Source organism: Pholis gunnellus (assembly GCF_910591455.1).
Source record: "Pholis gunnellus genome assembly, chromosome: 12".
In the NCBI taxonomy this organism is placed as follows: Eukaryota; Metazoa; Chordata; class Actinopteri; order Perciformes; family Pholidae; genus Pholis; species Pholis gunnellus.
In genome coordinates, this window is record NC_136539.1 from 20,840,772 (window position 1) to 20,856,692 (window position 15,921).

The 15,921-nt window shown below is 42.0% G+C and overlaps 1 protein-coding gene across 1 annotated transcript in view; it reads left to right on the forward strand.

Annotated features, from left to right (window-relative positions):
- Window positions 1-2,095: 2,095 nt before the first annotated feature.
- Window positions 2,096-15,921, forward strand: part of satb2 (SATB homeobox 2) — a 43,598-nt gene continuing 29,772 nt past the window's right edge. Inside the window, exons 1-2 of the mRNA XM_079170944.1 lie at window positions 2,096-2,210; window positions 11,822-12,037. Of these exons, the coding sequence (XP_079027070.1) occupies window positions 11,866-12,037 (172 nt within the window). The 5' untranslated portion in view covers window positions 2,096-2,210; window positions 11,822-11,865. The remainder of the gene's footprint in view (window positions 2,211-11,821; window positions 12,038-15,921) is intronic.

Sequence of the window (15,921 nt, forward strand, 5' to 3'; positions counted from 1 at the left end):
CACCAACGCAACGCTCCGTGAAATGTGCAGCTAGCGGGCTTTCACGCACAGCCAGAGAGTTGCAGTTTTGTTGCTCAATTCGGTTGCGCATGTTCTCGTTTAAAGACATGTGTGTATGTGTGTGCGCATGAAAGAACTCCCTTGTTGCAGTTTATATACCGTGAGGCCGCAGAGACAGTGGTGGATGCAAATCCGAGGAGCCTCGGTGACTCAGCTGAGAGTCGAACGGAAATCACAAACAGAGTTCGAGTTGCAGAGAATTCAAGTCAAATATTTGCGTTAATACGCGCAATACAATATACTCACGTGCACGTATTTCTGTTATAATAAGTTCACATTTCTGACCACTCCACCTTTCTTAAAAACACAATGATGCAGCAAATCACGACTTATTACCTTTTTCCCACAGAAACATTTTATGTCATGAATGGTAGCCTACTGTTAGTTCGATAAATATTATTTTGCATTTAGAAATCACTCCATATCATTTGACCCTCGCCGACTTCCTTATGTATGAGACACCACAGGGACACCTGTCAATCACAGGTCAAGGCTACATCTTCAGTCAGTGTGTGTGTGTGTGTGTGTTTCATATAAGCACCAGTGGCTGATCGTTAGAAATGAGCCTGTGTCCATTTGTATCCAAATGTGCGCGCACACACCTGACACACATTCTGTATTTTTCTGTATTTTCAGTAAAACACACACAAAACGGATATATATATATACACACACACATAGTGAATTGCGCGCCACAGACAACGCGCGTGCGTTTTGCGCAACAACACGACGATGACCCGGTCAGCTGTGCGCGCTCGTGTGCATGCTGTTACGTTCACTGCTGCTGAACGACACGGAGCAGGAGGCGTTCACTGACCATCCAGTGTGTCTGTGAGTCGCTTTAACTTTTGTTACCATAACTTTTTTTGTGGGGGGGGGGGGGGGGGGGGGGCGGCGTTTATACGCGCTTGCGCAAGGTATATCATTGACAGGAACCCTGCAGGCATCTGTAATAACAGCAGAGAAAGAGGGAAGGAACTTATTATTAGGCTACTTATTAACGTGTATCAGCGCGTGGACTTCACCTCGGGCGGCATTATCTGCGGGATGATACTGGCATGTGTGAAAGTGTTAGAGGGGAGCTGATAAGTTCCTGCTGCGTGAAGCACAAATATTCTTTCTCTGCAGGAAAAAAAGAAAAGTAACAAAATGAGCTCTATCTTCGTCAAGGTCTCTCTGATAGGCAGCTACACACTATGAGGAGATTTCAGATAGGATTTAGAGAAGTATTACACAACTGTTTGTGTTAAAAGACAACGTGGAGTCAAAACAGACATTATTTAAGCCTCCAAAAAGAAGGATCTCCGCGCGGGTGCGTTTTGACGGACACTTCTTTATCTCATTATGTGTCCTGTATGAGCGAGATCCGGCCCACAAAATGCTTTCATGGGTCACATTAGTTTTTTTGACGCCTCCTCTTATCCCTTCCCTTCCCTCCCCTTCCCTCTCTCTCTCTTTGTCTCTCCTCCCTTCTCTCCTCCCTCTATCAGTCAGTGCGCCCGTTGGCACAGGAACGATTGAAAGTGACACGCTGATTAGAAACCCGCTCCGTTTGCGCCGATAAATCCCGCTACTGCTGTAAAAGTCCAACTCCGGTGTTTTGCTTTTTCGGTCAGGTCCACGTTCTGCGTTTTGTCTCCCGGGTTGTCTTGTTTCAGTTTCACCGGCTGCGTTTTTTGTTGTTGTTGTTGCGCTTTTTGCTTTTCTTCCGAGGATGAAGCCATGAGTTCAGAGGAGGAAAGACTTGTGCCACAGAGACGCGTTTTGACAAAAGCGTGAAACTAAAGGACGGGGAGCACGAAAAGTACATCGAAAAGATCAAGTTTGTGCGCGCGCTCCGGACCACAGACGACAAAGTCTCTTCTTCGCCTCTCCTTCCATCCTCCGTGCACCTCTCCACTCCGCTGCTTCGCGCGCTATTGTCCCCCCCCCCCCTTCCTTCCTCCCTTCCCTTCCACGCTCGTCCCACACTGTCACCAGTAAGTGACTTCTTGTGGATCTCCGGTCCGGTTCTCTCGTCCGAGTCCAGATTTCAGCAGCGTGATCCGCCGTGTGTAGGACGAACCACAGCCCAGCCCTGGATTCAATACTCCTGCTCAATGGACAGAGCCTCCTCAGCGGCCAGCAGCGCTACAGACACGCCGTAAACAGTGAGTAGTTCTGCAGCTCCATCTGCTCACCGCCAATGATTTAAAACTGCCCGTGAATTACGATATGAATTATATAAAAACAACCAAATAATCATTAGTGACATTGATCAACTAATAGAGAACTGTCCCTTTAGTTAATAACTCTATCTGATTTATTAAAATAATAATAATAATAATAATAATGTAATATTATTAAGTGCTATTATTGGATATTATTAGTGTGATAATAACATAGCATCCACCCAAACCATCTTTTTTAATACTACAATAATACTAGTTATTATTTTAAAAGGGAGTTAGTCATATTCTATAAGTTTTTACACATTGAGTCATGTTTACTTATTTGCATGCATGATCAAGTTCAGCTTCTTGGCACTGAAATAAAACATATTTCCGTCGCTATTAATATTATTTTTACAAAATATCAGTTGTGTTTAGTATTTTAAATATTATAAATATGCACAAGTTGTAGATACCTCAATAAAATCCCATATAAGTTATTAAAGAACTCAACCAGTTTATGAATATTCTGAAATATTTAAGGGGATGTTTTGCTCCTTTTTTTAAATAGCTATTTTGGAAGCTTGGCAGCGAGTGTTTTCATTTAAAACTTGTATTTATATATATGTATGTGTGTGTGTGTGTATGTGTGTGTGTGTGTGTGTGTGTGTGTGTGTGTGTGTTTGATAAGGCGAAAAGAAATCGTTCCAGAAAAAACAAGAAAACGTCCCAACATCACTTTGTGACTTTTTAACTTTTAAGAAAAATAATGAATTACTGTGAGAGGTGTTACTTGTGTTACTGGTTAACACGTGTGCACAGTTTAAATAACAGCAGCAGTTTTTTTATTATTATTTTAGTTTGTGTTCCATCGCTTCAAGCTGCCGGTAAACGGGACAGGTGATGAATAAAACATACCGAGGGAGACCGAGACGTGTCGAACACGCTGCGGCTGTTTCTTCTGCAGCTACACGGGCCTTTTAACCTCTGCAACACATGGGACAGTAAACACTCCGCCACCTCGGAGCACGCACACCTTCAGAGGGAGTGGAGGAAAGAAAGTAAAGGGGTCACCATGAAACATGAACATCACGAAGCTCAGGGCTGAAGCGGAAGTTTGGGCCTCCGGTCTTCTCTGAAACTGAAGCCAAATGCGGTGAAATGAGAAACAGTCGTTCTGCAGAGCGTCACGTCAGGAGCAATACTTTGTCGCGCACTAAACGTGGAGGCATCGAACACGCGGCATCGTGCAGGCCTGCATTCAATGATTCATTGCGAATACGAGCAGGACAGACGAAAACGTACATTTTCCTTCTAATTGTTTGAATCTCGTTCCTTTATTTCCTCTTCACACTGACAGCAGCGGCTACTCTCAGCCCCAAACTCTCCGACCTTTAAAAGAAAACAGCAGGCTGACTCTTCTTCTGCAAAAATAACACAAAAACCCACAAGGAAGACACACAGCGTCAATGTTTTCTCATCAAATCCAATGCGTGAAAAGTCAACTTCTGTTCACACAAACGTTACTATCTATTCATCTGAGCAGGTGAGGTGCGGACGGAGAATTTGTATAAAGCGCGACAGTAATTTGAAATATTCCCGATACACTACACCTCGACAGTCACATTAGACTAATAACAGAAAAAATACACGATTTTTTTTTTTTTGGGTCAACCGCGAGGAGAAACGGATTCGTCTCAGCTGCGCTGATGGGAGACTTTCTGGCCTTTCTGGTTAACGTTTGCTCACGTTTGCGCAGAGGAAGAGGAAGAGAGAGAGAGAGAGAGAGAGAGGGGGGGGGGGTTAAAGAGTTTGCTTATAGAAAAGAAATAGTGGGAAAGTCATATTTTCTTTGGCTTTTGCTGAGGATTCGTGTGTGCAAAGCTTTGAGCCTTTTTTTTTTTTTTTCATTCTGCCGCAAAGATGCGCCAATTATTTATGGTCTGCAATTTCATGCTTATAAAGCAGACTTTTTTTTGAGTAGCTAAAATATTATTTTATTTAATTATTTTCTAAATTCTGAAAACTCAATGCCACTTTATGTTCTGATAATCATAAAGAAACACAGATATTAACAAGTCACAATTCAATTCACACCAATAAATGATGAATCTTAACTTTAAACAGCTTTTGAGTATTTCAGTAACCCTCCCTCCCTCTTCTTCCTGTGTGAACCCAGCTATCTGTTCACACGTAATATGGGTGTGTCCACGCTATTAAACTGAAAAGATTAGATAGTGGAGGAGCTCAGTGGGAGCTAATGATGCTCCTCTGATGCTGTGGGCGTCACTCACTGATCTCTAATGTCCCCCGTTCAGCCTGCTGCGTATCTCCTCTTCTTCATGATAAAATAAAGTCTTTTTTTTTCTGAGTGTGTGACTGTGAAACCTCTGAGACCTGAGCTCCCTGTTATTCCCACTATGGTGAGGCTGGTGTGAGCTGTGGTGGATGGGTTTGGCAGTCGTGTGTGTGTGTGTGTGTGTGTGTGTGTGTGTGTGCAAAGTGAGCGTTTTCTTTGAGCAGCATCGTCGCTGTAAATGTCTGACGATATAACAGGAACACGTCATGATGCAATGCAACTTCAAAAGCGTCACAAAAGTTGCACTGGACGGCAGCATGTTGTGACGCTATTATTTTGTCCACACACACACACACACACACACACACACACACACACACATGTGCCGTATACATGCACATGTGTTTGCTCCACACACTCTTATTCGTCCCTGCTGTGTGTGTCTGTATTCTGAGTCAGTGTGTGGTCCCTGGAAGTGTTAAAGCAGAGAGTCTGTGTAGCGTGCTGGCTGTGGTTTGTGTGGCTTAGTGTGTGTGTGTGTGTGTGTGTGTGTGTGGGTGTGTATGTATGGATGAGTGTGTTTTAAGCATGCATCCTCTAGCTGGAAGGGCAAGGCTATAAACGCTCGCTGTTAACTCTTCATCCCATATTATCAAATGAGATGTTTACGAGGGAGCCAAACATGTTCACCAGAAGGCCTTCGTCTCGCCTCCTCACCCTGCTTATTTTCCTCTGTGTGTGTGTGTGTGTGTGTGTGTTTGAGCCCGAGGAGCCCCCTCCACAAGCTTCAAAATAGTTGTGACTGACAGTGTGTGTGTGCCATAAAGGTCTGTCTTCCCCTCACACCAACTCTCCCCACATCACAGCAACACATCTGATGGCCATAAACGGCAGATTCCACAATAATGTAACCTTCCCAAACAGCAATCATTTCTCATAAACAGCCACATAAAAAACTCTTGTGTTGTTCCCCTTTTTCTTTTCAGACGTTTAAAAACAGATTCTGCTTTTTTTGTGCTTCCTCCTAAAAATGATGTTCCCATGCAACATAAGTGCGTTGTGAATCACGTTTTAAGGGAAACGTGATTTGTCGCGGATTACGTCGAGGTGGTGCTCGGGTCAAAAAACACGGGACCGCTGTTCTTGTCCTGAGGGAACCTTTTGTTGCGTTTTAGTTTACATTTTGTAGTAATTTTAAGCTGAACCATGATGCTTTTCAACTAAACCTAAAAAAATGTGTTGCCTTAACTAAGTAATTTTGTTGCATTTCTCGCTTTGTTTTAATTCATTCTAAACAAGTTTTGTTGCGTAAACCTAACCAACTAGTTTGGTAGCGTTTCCTTTTGGTTTGTTTTGTTGCAATTTGAGAAAACACGTTCAGTAGTATGGGAACGTATTTGTGCAGGACACCAGTTTGCCTCCTGACTGGTCTGTCTGTCCCCTCCCTGTGCATACATGTATGCGTATTCAGTTTGACTGCAGGGCTTAATATCTCTCCCTCCTCCTCCTCCTCCTCCTCCTCCTCCTCTTTTATCTGCGCTGCAGAGCCAAGCATTAACCAAAGCTTAATAACCCTGCTATAAAAGTGCATCATCGTACGGGAAGAACGTCCGTGTACCTGCAATTGTCCTACAGAGGTCATGCCTCTCCCCCATTCTCTCTCTCCCCGGCTATCGGAGCTAATAATGCCCTCATAGGTCTCTCTCTCTCTCTCTCTCTCTCTCTCTCTCTCTCTCTCTCTCTCGCTCCGTCTGCTTTGCATGTCGGAGGCTCAACCCGTCATTAACGTAACGGTAAAAGAGATACCAGGCGATGCAGCTCTGCAGAGTGAGAGGTTAGTTGTATTTCTTTCTGACTCTTTGAGAGACGTTACTTTCATACATGTACACGTCGAACATCTTATCCTGCTGTTTGGCTGATTGCCTTCACTCCTCACCCACAATTATCCCTCCTGTACTCTCGTTTTAAGTCTTTAAGAGCGTAAGTGTGTGAGTCGCTGTTCTCCTGCACACTTATCACAATGTGATTACAGTGAAGTGTGTGTGTGTGTGTGTGTGTGTAAAAAAGGAGCACTTTTCTTTACTTTAGCTGTTGTTCCCCCTGAATCTTTATTTTTCATAAACGTCTTTCTTCATTGGAGGCCGAATATTAAACACAGCTGGACTTGTTTTTCCAAACTTAAATCCAGGTGTTGCAAAAACAAAATAAGGGAGATGGAGATAAAAAATAAATCAAGAAAAGTAAGATTAAGGTGACACACTACAGGTATAAGCATAGTTTTTAATGCACGGAACAATTTAGAGATTTCGTCGCTATTTTGCTTCATTAACATTTTTTCTTTCAGACTAGTGGAGAGAAAACATCCAAAATACACATTTAAGTGTTTATTTAACTACTTTGTCTATTTGTGTCTGTAGATTTCTGCTAAATTCACCAAAAGTTACCTTTAAATAACACCTCATTTCCATACTTAAACATAACATTTCATTACATTTGAATGCCATTTTACAAAACATCTCTTTAAAGGCTGTTTTCTCTCTGATCCAGAAATCTCCACTTCAGTAGCTCTTACATACACCAAACTTTACAGTTTTATATTCATATTCTATATGCTGAAGGTTTTTACAGAGGGGGTTGTTCATATATCATTCATAGCCTGAGTTATAGAACATTTTATTACTAAAAACATGGATTTTGACAGTATTTTGGGATTTATAGAGTGATACAAAGAGATATCCAAAATCCCCTCTGTACAAACCTTTGACTCTAATATGTCAACAACATGAAAGAAGAATTTTGAGGCTGGCTTTATCCAATGTTTAGATTTGTGTTTTGGAAATTTTAATAACAAAATTCATCATTTCAGAAAACTTGTAACACAACAAAAATAATTGTCTTAATGTAATGAACCAATGGGAACGTTTCATGGTGGCATCTATAAGTGAAACCTTTCCACCTGTCTCCCTTTAAACGACTTTAATGAGTTTAAGAACATGCAGCCTTCATGGCCGCCGTCATTACACCGTACGTCTCTCAAATGAATGGGACAACCAATCGGTGTTTAGACTGGCTTTGAATTACACGTTGGCCTCTGTTTGTGTGTGTTTATGTCTTTGAGCCGGCCCAGTTGTTTAGAGGTGTGTTTGTTGTCGTGTCCCGCTCTTCCATTTCTTTGGGCGTGTCTGCATTTTCTTTTGCTCTGCAATCTTGTCTTTGGCCCTCTCGCTGTGTATTTGTTATGTCTACAACGTGTAATAATGAGGAACTCCATAGTGGCTTATCATCAAAAAACACAGAGGTCGTGCCGGTATCGGGAGCAATGTGGGACAAACGGAGCAGAGTTTGGGTTTTTTGTTTCTTCACATCTGACCGTCTCAGAGCAGCAGATACAGCAGATTATTTAGTACTTATTTTTTTATTGATTAACAGGTTTTAAAAGAAAGGCGTGACAGTTGACCAGAGAAGCAATCAATTGGGAAACGTGTCATGAACCCTCTTCTTATCAAAATGACATTACATTTGTTACCGGTCTCCATAGCAGATATGCAACAGCAACTCTTATCGCGTCTTTATTAACTGCTCCAACTATCGCAGGCCTTATCAAACAATGCACCTCAGATGGATTTAGGATGAACACGATAACCATTTCAGGCTTTGAAGGCTGATACGATCCAACAGAACGCGCTACATGCCGACGCTATTGTAAGGTTATTGCTCAACACGCCGTAATAATTACATTAAATAGATTAACATGTATCAGTCTGAGACTGTGGATGTTTGTGAGGGAATGCCCAGATTATTGTTTAAATGTCAGGTATGAAAACACATAGAAAGAAATGAACCAATCAATCACATAAGTAAGTGTGTGAGCACATACAAGGAATCTGCTGCTCTCATGCTGAACATACTCCGATAGATGTTTATGTTTACCTTTGTTTTTCCTGTACATCTGACTACTATGAACAGATATAAATATATAAAAAAGTTTCTTTATATATATTAGTGGTTTAACAAGCACGCAGCTCGATCACGGTTTTGGTTCAGTTTGTTTTGCACATTAGGGACAAGAAAAACATTTCCAAAATACTCCAAAAAGAACTCCAAAATATATAACGGTTCATTATTTTACGGTTCGGTTTTGCATCCTTAAAATAGTTACGTGTGTAAAACAAGAACACAATGTAAACAGTAAGACAATAGTGCAACAAATGCTGGAATAAATATATATGATTAATGTAACAGTTTGCTTTATGAACATGAGTTGTGGCGTAAACAGCGATGCGTATGTTTATAAAGGTAGTGATGGTATTAACATGTTAAAGAACAGTGAGTATTTAAACTATGAAACACTTTATTTCTGATTTAACTCTTTCATATATTACATGTCATTATATGTTAGAGTATAAACAAATCTGCATACTTACACTCATAAAACTATTTATCTCTAAGTGCTTAACTGCTGAAATGAGACGGCAGCTGTAAGAAGGACTAAAAATCTCTCACATCATTTGCAGTTTGTTTTTAAATCCATTGATCCTGAAACCAATAGAAGCTGAATCCTAAGTTTAAAGCACCATCTACAGTAATGTACTGTATAAAAACAGTGATTGAAGCGTTAAATGTTATGTTTTTTACGTCATAAAAACTGCAGCGCCGTCACAGATCGTCCAAATGACTTAAATGACATCAAACCTTTTGCAGATGACTTTTAATTAACTGTTTCCAGCTCTAATTATGAGACATCGTTGCATTTCGTTGGCGGTTGAGCTAGTTTTACTTTGTATACAGTTTAGTTCAGTTGTTCCCAACCTACGGGGTCGGGCCCCTCCAACAGGTCACCAGATAAATCTGAGGGGTCGTGAGGTGATTGATGGGAGATAAAATCTTTTTCATGTTTCTTTTTTTCCCTGTAAGGAGTCGCACATGTTTAGGAACCACCTCTTTAACAATGTGTCTCTAAACTCGTCCATACATTTTATTCTTAATCTGAAATGTAAATGACGTCACTAAAGCAATACAAATAAATGGATTTCTTTCTAAAGGGGAGTAGAAGTATAAAGTAGCATTAAATGGAAATACGCAAGTAAAGATTTACCATCTCAAAAATTGAGAAATTTATTTTAGGACATTCCGCATGTCATGATAAGGCATTTTAGGCTTTTCGTCATTTTAAGCCACATTGTTATCGTTGAATGTCCACAGTTAGGTTGTTTGAAAAACATCATCGTTGGACTTAAAATAAGTACGTAAACTAAGTAAAACGTAAACAAAGTCACATACATCTGTAACGTAATGTCTAAATAACTCAACTACACTTTGAGACACCTGTCTCCTGGTTTAAAGTCCTGTGTCTGTTTGTCGTCCTCACTTCTTTACACTACATCACTATCAGCCATTACAGACCAGGCAGAGTAAGACGACTCGCAAAACGACAGAATGGGCTTGTCACAACACCGCAAACGCACAAGCAGCAAATCCATTAATAAACACTTCCTGTTACCGCACGACGTTGTAATACTTGCTGTTGTTGATGCTGCCTTATCTCGGGGGGGGGGGGGCACCACGTGAGCGAGAGATTAGATGATGCTGGGAACCTGAGTTTCTGTTATAAAGTGTGTGTGTGTGTGTGTGTGTGTGTCCCAGGTCAGATGGTGAGATGTCGGTGAGGTGTTGATAGGGATCGTCAGCAGCGGGTTAGGACCTGCCTCTGATAAAGGCAGATTCTCTGGAGGATTATTTTTTAAAATAAGAAATGAATTCTCACTTTCTGTTGAAGTTTTACAAGGCAGGTAAAGTTCCACTTCTCGTCCCGCTGAAGAGCAGCGCAGCCAGTGAATTCCCTTCAATGTTGTGTTTCATATCCAGTTGTCCTTTATTGTAGCTGCGACTTTGTCAGCGGCTAGATTTATTTGCAAAAGCCTTCCTTTTTTCTCAGCGAGCCTCACATTGTGAATTATAGCCACTGTACTCCATTCAAACCCATTGCTTTCCACTCAGTGCAACTCTCTGAACTTCTTTTCTTTTTTATTATTATTAAACTCCACTTACATTGTTTTGGCCTCTTTGCCTCCCACACTTTTTTAATCACGCCAAAGCTAATGTTTTTCATTTATTATACGTTTTGAAATGTTTTTTCAGTCTGTGGTTGTGGCGTTGTTGTGCAAGAGTCGGTACAGAAGGTAGAGACGGAGAGACCACACAAAACATTGTCTTTTGTTCAGAGTTACGACAGCTGGAGCAGTAAAAGCTGCAGAAATATTAAAAAAGCGAGGGAGGGAGGGAGGGAGGGAGGGAGGGAGTTGCAGTTTCTAATCAAGCGCTGTGGAAAATGCCACACTCAAACAATAACCATGGATTCTCCCTCATTTGTTCTGCTGGATTGCTGGCCAATGTCACTCAGTACAGAGACCCTCTGTGTTTTTTCCACTCCCCAAATCTGCTCACTAACTTGATTTCCATACTTTCTCTCTTCACCATTTTATTTAATTCTTTTCCACGGACAGTTTTCTAATCGCTCTCTCTCTCTCTCTCTCTCTCCACTGAGGGTCACACATGCTGGCAGATATTGTCCAGGGGCTCGTATGTAAATAAAAGCCGGCTGCTCTTTCACACGCTGGCATGTGTCCCCCGTCTGGCCTGGCAGCGTTTCTAATGGCATTACCCCGTATTAGACGTTTGGCTGACGCGCTCCCTTATCAGGGGACACGCCGAAGTTCACGCGCCCGCTGGATGTGTAGATGTTTATGTACTCATAGATATTAAACACAAACACACACTGTCACGGTGTAGTTTACACTCCCAACAAAAACGCTGATAACAGACTGTCTCTCTCCATCGTCTTCTTCTGTCTCTATTTGTCTCTGTTTCAATTCTTTAATTAAATCTTACACACCTGCCACTTAAAGGAAGTTATTCCATTCTTTTCTGACCTTCAACAAATTCCATGAAAAGACCAAAACCGTCAATGTCTTCGTCCAACTCTGAATATTTAACTTTCATGTCTGTAGCACTTAGCTTCAAGCTCATTTATTACTGATGACATAAATGTCTAAAAAATGTGTCGCTAATATAAAGTTTAATTTGAAAAAAAGGGTACGTTTTGTCCTAAAACCTCATTATTTCTTAGCAAACGTTCCTCAAACAGGAGGAGATATTTAATTTGTTGGGGACGATTCATTGTTTTTGGTATTTTCATGGGATTTGTTGACAATAATAACAATTTAAAAACAGAATATCACCAACTTTAAGAGTTGAACTCTTTTCACTTTTAACAATTCCGACCCTAAATGAATTTCCCTTAAATGTTTTCCAGACTCGTTCTCTCTGGCTGGAGCTCCTCTGGGGATCTGGAGGAGGATGGAGCGAGGAGGGGAGAGTCCCATCACCCAGGACAGTCCCGAGCGGAGGGGAGGCAGCCCGGACCTCAGCGGCCTCCCGCCGCCGGGGAAGAAAGGCCGGCTGGAGCTCAACGGGAGCCCCACTGGGCCACGCATACGCCACAACGGAGCCCCGCTGAGGCCCCTCGGAGGTAAGCAACATGTTTGTAAAGAGAGGCTTTGTTGGTGTTTATAACTGAAGAGATTCATTTCAAAGCCACTAACTCCATATTAGTGGGCTTCAATCCACCTGTAAGGAGACAGAAACGTCAGATCAGCGGAGCGATGAGGAGACCGTAACTTTCCTCACATTGATTCATGATATTTCCATCACGTTTTCTTGGTTTTCCATCATTTGAGGTTTGACTGTCACCTCGTTGCACCCTCCTCTTCTGCAAAGGTCTCAGGGCTCCCAACTAGGGAGGCACCGATCCAACTTTTTCAGTCCCGATAGCGATACCTGGGCTCCGGGTATCGATCAGATACCAGTGTTTAATCAATACGCTGTATGATTCACTGTGTGGAAGAGACTCAGATCACTTCTTTTATCCGTAAGGCTTGAATTAAACATTGCTTTCATAACTTTGTAAAACAAAATGTAACAAATTAAAATAATGACTATTGTCAAGGAGTGGACCGATATCTGATACTAGCATCGTTGCATCTTTACTTTGCCATCAATGCTTCCTAATAGTCACGTAACAGTAGGTCAAGAGATGCATTAACTAGCTCTCTTTTTGCAGATTCTCTCGGAATTTCCCTAAAAAAAGCAAATGACGACACCTCAGAGCAGCTGTTGCCGTTTCACTCAGGTGTGTCGGGAGGTTTTTTTGAGCAGTAAACCAGAGACGGCTTCTGGCTCTGCATTGAGCCGCGTCCTGTAGCCGAGAGTGGAGTTTGGCTCGGTGTTTCTGCGCTGTTAATCTATAAGCCTGGGGGGAACTGTATAACAGGCTCACCAAATAAAGCAGATTGCTCCATATAAACAAGATTTATTCAACTCACTCTGGTTTATCGATTCCTGCATTCACTGTGAAAGTTGTTTCTTGTTTATGTGTGTGTGTGTGTGTGTGTGTGTGTGCACTTATCCCTCTATCTGCGTTTGTGTTGCTGTATGTTTGCAGAAATGTCTCTCGACTTTTTCCTTAAATTTAGATAGAAATCATTTCTACACTGTTTGACTGAATCATAAATATATTCTGTTCTTGTTCCAACACGCTATTTATGTAAATTGTTTTTATTTTACACTGAAACATTCAATCAAAGATGCAATGATCTTAAGGCTGCACCATCCCATCAAACGGAAATATTCGAAATTATTTTATATGCATCTGGCCTAAAATTCATCCTTGAATATTTCTGCAAAGCTCTGGGATCTTTTCTAGAATATGAAAGAGACATTTCTGAGGGTTTGAACAGCGCTCGGCTGCACATTATGAGTAAAGACGGATCCGTCTGTAGGAAAAGAGGTTAACAAATCAGCATGGAGCTCAGATTTGACCACAGTAAGAGGAGTAAAAGGAGAAGAAAAAAAGTGTTGAAGTGAGAGAATGAATGTTTAAACATAAAGAAGAACACATTTCTGTGCTGAGGGAAGTCGAGGGAGGGACTGAGGGAGAGGAAGGAGGAAGGGGTTTCCTGCGCTGAGCGGATGGTTGGCCTGTAATAATGACGGGTTGTCTTTGAAGACAGGAAACTCGACGTGTCTCCTCCAAACCACACTGCTGCCACGAGGAGGGGGCCACACACACACACACACACACACACACACACACACACAACATATGTCCACACTTACAAACGTCTACGCTGGGACACTCACACCCAACAAAAGCTGCCAAAACACACACTAACACCACACACCCACGCGCACACACACACACACACACACACACACACACACACACACACACACACACACACACACACACACACACACACACACACATCTTATTTTAATATCCCAGTTCACTCATCCCCATACATATTAGAGGGATTAGAGGTTTTGAGGCAACATCGCATCATCCAAACCAGATCACACGGAGTCAGCGGGCAAATCACAGGACACTGGATATGAGAGAAGACAGACTGAGGTGGAGACGGAGGGTCGAGCGAGATAGGGCCAGAGAGGGGGGGAGAGAGAGGGGAGCGCTGGTCGGAGGGAGCTGCTCCGTGTTGACAGTTATATTTCCCTGTTGGGGGAAATTCACTTACTTGAATTGGCACAGTGCTCCAGTGTGTAATTCACTCCATGAGAGCCTGGAGGACTGGGAGCAGAGTGATTAATGAGGAGGAAATAGAAATATAGGAATTGACTGATTAAAACAACGGGATGGATCGGGGGTAAGAACGAGTGGAGGGGGGGGGGGGGCGATACAACATGCACCTCCATGAAAGAGCATGTGTGAGTGTGTGTGTGTGTGTGTGTGTGTGTGTGAGTGTGTGTGTGTGTGCGTGCTCGGTATTGTGTGGTATCCATGCGGTTAAACACATTGCCGTGCCCTGTATTATTAGTGCTGGGACGCTGCCTAATGCTCTCACTCCATCATTTCTTCAGAGAGCTTTTAATTAATTAGTTGACAGGTGGCCCGAAACCAAAAGCCTTTTAGGAAAAAGGGTTCATATTGAAGGGGAAGGATTGATATTAGTGCAGGGAGCCAAAAGGACACGCGGATGCTGGGAATCGGCTACTTGATGTACTTCAAATACTGAGCAGGAAGAGTGAGTGCTTGTCTCGATTTTAAATGTTCAGAGTCTCTATTTTTAGTGATGTAGATAATAATTCATTCAAATTATTTCATATGTTATACGCGTAATCTTATAAAAGTATAAATTGATTTATTTGTCACGCAACTTGCGTAATGTAGTAACGGCACTTCTGTTGTTATTTTAACCCAAACCACAATCTTTGCATGAACCTAACTAAGTAGTTTTGTTGCCATAACCTAACTGAGTCGTTTCCTGTGAAGGCGGAAGTTTATTTTGAAAAGACTGCATGCATGCAACGAGAGGAAATTGACACGTGTTGCGGTCCTTCGTAGGACAATGCACAAAAAATGAGGCCAGAAACGGATGGAAGTTTGTGTTAGTTTGTGGTCAGTGGCCACCTGTTTCAAAGAGATAGGGGGCAGCATTTCACCTCCAGTACTGGCTCCATATAATCTAAAATTCAGTCATCAGTTATTGAAAAAATAAAGCCAACCACCAGCTAACAGCAGGGCAAGAATATGCTAAATTCAACCAAACTGCTGAAACTCTGAGAGCCGGTCCAAATAACCCGATCTTAAAGTCGTAATGTGTGGCGTCGGCCTGTAGTGTGTTTACTGTGACACTAACCAGAGGCTCTACGGTAACTTTACCTCCTGAAAGTTTATTTATTGACTTGAGTCCAAGCTGGCAGAGACGAGGGAATGACTCAAGTTTTTGTTGCGTCCTCGCTCCAAAAAAACACTGAAGGTCCCTCCTCCTACAGTGGGACACATTTTAAAGTTTGCATATTTCCATAAGTTGTCACCTTCTCTGACAGAAAGACGTCAATGAATACATGTTTGAAATAAAAATCCGCCGTTGGTTTAGTTCTCCACACATTGATTCAAGATGAAGATTTGGCTTCACATAGTGACTGTTCGTTAGAAGCGTCACGCCATCAACGTGTCCTAAAACCCGGTCGGCAGAGAAGGTTGTTGAGTCTGTCATTGGTTCATTTACATTAGTTTTGTTTGCCTAAACCACATCAAACTTTAACCATAGTGGTGGCAGATCAGAGCGAGTGATTGTTTTAAAAACGGTGCTGGAAAACAATATCGTCTTGACGAGACGAGCTCTTCACTTATCTGAGTTGTTCTGAATGACAACGACCTGTTTTGTCATTTAGGTCATTTAGTTTTCTGCAGAATTTCTGCAGAATAATTAATATAAATATTAAAAAGTTTTCACCTGAACTTGTGTTTTGTCTGATGTGGTTTTAATAAAGAATCATGCAAATACTGTGGAAAATGTGTCAAGGCGTGGTGTGCGTGCATGGTTGGAGAGCTTC